The following is a 3,795-nucleotide window of genomic DNA, read 5'->3' as shown; positions in this document are numbered from 1 at the left end:
AACCCAGTCCCTGATTCTGAAAGAGCGCGATTTGACCCTTGAGTCGTAGTACCGAGAGACGCGCTGTTTGTATGCTTCATTCCGAAGGTTGGCTACCGTTCGGCGCTTCTCAATTAAATCCAGGCTCAACGCGAGTGCCGCCTCATTTGCCTTCGGTGTGAAGCTTTCCGTTCGGTAAGAAGACTCGCCAATCTCAACTGGGACAACGGCCTCTGAGCCGAATGCAAGGCTGAAGGGAGTTTCCCCTGTGGAGTTTCCCCTGTTGAGTTGCTGTTTCAAGAGTTTCTTAATGATTTTGTTTACGGCCTCTACCTGGCTGTTCGATTGAGGGTGAGCTGGGGAGGCGAAGAATAAGTTGATCTTGAGGCGAGTGCAGAACTGCCTGAAGAGCTCTGAGTCGAACTGTCTGCCGTTATCAGTGATGATGGCGTAGGGGATGCTGAAGCGGCAACAGATGTTGGTCCAGACAAATTCTTCGACCCTTGCTGCTGTTATGGTGGCTAGGGCTTCAGCCTCAACCCATTTCGTGAAGTAGTCCACGGCAACGATCGCATATTTGACCTGTCCTTTGCCTTGCGGCATTGGTCCGATTAGGTTAAGTCCCCATTGGGCAAACGGCCAAGGACTTACGATTGGCGTGAGGGGTTCAGCAGGTAGATGGGGGATATTGCCGAACCTCTGGCATTTGTCGCACTTCTTCACCATTGATATTGCATCCCGATGCATTGACGGCCAATAGTATCCCTTTCGAAAGGCCTTTTGGGCCAGGGATTTGGAACCGGAGTGATCACCGCAGACACCGCTGTGGATCTCCCGAAGGACATATTCGCCCTGCTCTTCGGTGATACATTTCATATAGGGGGTCGAGTAGCCACGTTTGTACAGAATGCCGTTAATGACAATGTACCTTGTCGATCAGTAACGCAGCTGTCTTGCCTTGGCCTTGTCTGCAGGGAGGGTGCCGTTCGTCAGGTAGGCATGAATAGGCGTCATCCATGTGTCGTTGTACTCCATAGCGCAGATCTCGGCAATGGCGGTGCTCGGAAGGGTCAGTATCTCGACGGGGATCTTTCGACCCACCTTGTCGTTGATTGCCGAAGCCAGTCTAGCGAGGGCGTCGGCATGACTGTTTTCGTTTCTTGGTATCTGCCAAATTTCGTACGCCCGGAACTTGTTTAGCAGTTGGTGTACTGCCGTGAGGTATGCCGTCATTGACGCGTCCTTCACTGCGAAATCAGCAGTCACCTGGTTCACTATTAGCTGCGAATCGCTGTAGATGCGTCCTTCGTAGGCCGGCCAAAAGCGCCTCGTATTCGGCTTCATTGTTGGACGTTCGGAAGCCAAACCTGATGGCATATTCAATTTTGGCTCCACCGGGAGCGGTGAGTACCAGACCAGCTCCGCATCCTTATTGGTTTGCCGAGCCGTCCACGTGTAGGATCCAGAAAGGAGTTGACTGGTCGAGACGACTGCCGTTCGGTAGGCCTTCCTATGGAGGGGTTTTCTCAGGTTCTGAAGCCTCCGAAGGTGTCAGTTCAGCGATGAAGTCTGCCACGGCTTGCCCTTTTTCGGCAGGCCTAGGTTTGAACTGTACGTCGAATTCTCCCAACTCGATCGCCCATTTCACCAGCCTGCCGGATATTTCTGGTTTTTGAAAGACCTGCCGAAGGGGTTGGTTGGTTAGCACGATGATGGTGTGGGCCTGAAAATAGGGCCTCAATCGCCGTGCAGAAACGACCAGAGCCAAAGCCAGCTGCTCGAGTGGGGGGTACCGAGACTCTGCCCCCAGTAGGGCCTTACAGACATAAAAAATCGGTAGCTCCGCCTTCTCAGGTATTCGTACCAGTACCGAACTGACGGCAGTGTTGGATACCGATAGATATAGGGAGAGTATTTCCCCAGGGAGAGGTTTGGAAAGTAGCGGTGCTCTGCCCATATAGTCCTTCAAGTCTTGAAACGCCTTGTTACATTCGGCAGTCCACTCTATATGGTGTTTGCCCCCTTTCAAGGCTTTGAAGAACAGTGCACACTTGTCTGTGGCTTTGGAGGTGAAGCGAGTGAGGGCTGCCACTCGTCCGGTAAGGCTCTGGATGTCCTTTTGTGTCTTCGGCACCTCCATGTCGATTATGGCCTTGATTTTGTCGGGGTTAGCCTCGATGCCCCTATGGCTGATCATGAAACCGAGGAATCTCCCAGAAGATACGCCGAAGGCGCATTTCGTTGGGTTGAGTCTCATTCGGTAGTCCTTCAAGATGCCGAACATGAGCGATAGGTTTTTCAGATGCTCTACGGCCGTTCGGCTCTTTACTAGCATGTCATCCACGTAGACCTCCATGGTGCTTCCGATCTGCTCGGCGAAGATTCGGTTGACCAGCCTTTGGTAGGTTGCCCCCCGTTCTTCAAGCCGAACGGCATGACGTTATAGCAATATAGGCCTTTGTCCGTTATGAACGCCGTGTGTTCGCTATCGGCAGGGTGCATGAAGATTTGGTTGTATCCGGAGTACGCGTCTATGAAGCTGAGCAATTCGTGACCGGGAGTGGCGTCAACCAGCTGATCGATGCGTGGCAACGGGAAGCTATCCTTCGGACAGGCCTTATTGAGGTCGGTATAGTCCTGGCACATTCGCCATCCGCCCTTTGCCTTCCGAACCATGACTGAGTTTGCCAGCCATTCCGGGTATATGGCCTCCCGTATGAAGCCGATGGTCATGAGTTTTTCCACTTCGTTCTTCATGGCTTCATACCGTTCGGTATCATAGGATCGGCGCTTTTGCCTGATAGGTTTGAATGCTGGCGAGATGCTCAGCTTGTGGCTGATGATATCAGGGGATATGCCCGGCATGTCGTTGTAGGACCAGGCAAAGATCTCCGAATTCTGCCGAAGGAACTGGATGAATTCGGCGCGGAGGGTGGCGTTCAGCATGGTATCAATCCTTATGCACCGTTCCGGTTGACGCTCATCCAGCACCACCGTTTCGAGATCTTCGGTAGGTTGTGCCACCGGAGTGGGCATTTCCTCCCTTGGATCATCCACTGGTTCATTGCCGTTCGGCAAGTCTGCGACCGTGAAAGTTACCTTTTGCTTGTGGGGAGCTGCCGATTTCAATGCTGTGGCGTAGCAGTTCCGAGCGCTCAACTGATCGCCCCTGATTGCCCCCGTGCCGTAGCAGGTTGGGAACTTCATGAGTAGCATGTGGGGGGATAAGTGGGCCTTTATCGCTGTGAGTGCCATTCGTCCGACTATGACGTTGTAGGCCGTCGGACAGTCCACTACAAGGAACTGGTCGTAGACCATGGTCCTTCGTGGGGCTGGGCCGAAGGAGATTGGCAGACTGACGCTGCCGATTGGCTGGACCAGGTCTCCCGAAAAGCTGAGGAGAGGCGAGAGTTGCCGGTTGACCTGGCTGTCATCTATTCCGAGTTCTTTGAATGTATCGGCGAAGATGACGTTTACCGAACTCCCATTGTCGATCAGGATTCGTTCGACATCGAACTCGGCAATCTCGACTCGGATGAACATAGGGTCATTATGTGGCTAAATGATCCCTTCCTCTTCTTCCTCGGAGAAGGTGATGGGTTCCCACCTGACCTTCGGCATTTTTGCGTGACGGCTACTTTCATTGCAGAGGACTTGGGGGTACTGTGCCGCCCTGACATACTGCTTTATCGACCGGTTAGATGCCCCGGCAAGGGTTAGGCCACCACTGATCGTGCTGATCATGTTGATCTGCCGATTAGCGTTCGGCACCGGCGCCTGTTGCGGCCTGGCTATGTACTGATACAGTTTGCCTTC

At 53.2% G+C, this 3,795-nt stretch overlaps 2 protein-coding genes across 2 annotated transcripts; both read right to left on the bottom strand.

The window, feature by feature from the left end:
* Positions 1-915: 915 nt before the first annotated feature.
* Positions 916-1,356, bottom strand: LOC148295611 (uncharacterized). Its single transcript, XM_088250539.1, has one exon. It carries the CDS (start codon positions 1,354-1,356, stop codon positions 916-918), a length of 441 nt encoding a protein of 146 aa, XP_088106665.1.
* A 951-nt stretch (positions 1,357-2,307) lies between these two features.
* LOC148295610 (uncharacterized) lies at positions 2,308-3,522 on the bottom strand. The gene has a single exon (XM_088250538.1). It carries the CDS (start codon positions 3,520-3,522, stop codon positions 2,308-2,310), a length of 1,215 nt encoding a protein of 404 aa, XP_088106664.1.
* Positions 3,523-3,795: the final 273 nt, after the last annotated feature.

This window comes from Prunus avium, chromosome 3, assembly GCF_965620075.1.
Source record: "Prunus avium chromosome 3, drPruAviu1.hap1.1, whole genome shotgun sequence".
In the NCBI taxonomy this organism is placed as follows: domain Eukaryota; kingdom Viridiplantae; phylum Streptophyta; class Magnoliopsida; order Rosales; family Rosaceae; genus Prunus; species Prunus avium.
Note: the sequence above shows the minus strand (reverse complement) of the source record. Positions and strands in the feature narration are given on the sequence as shown.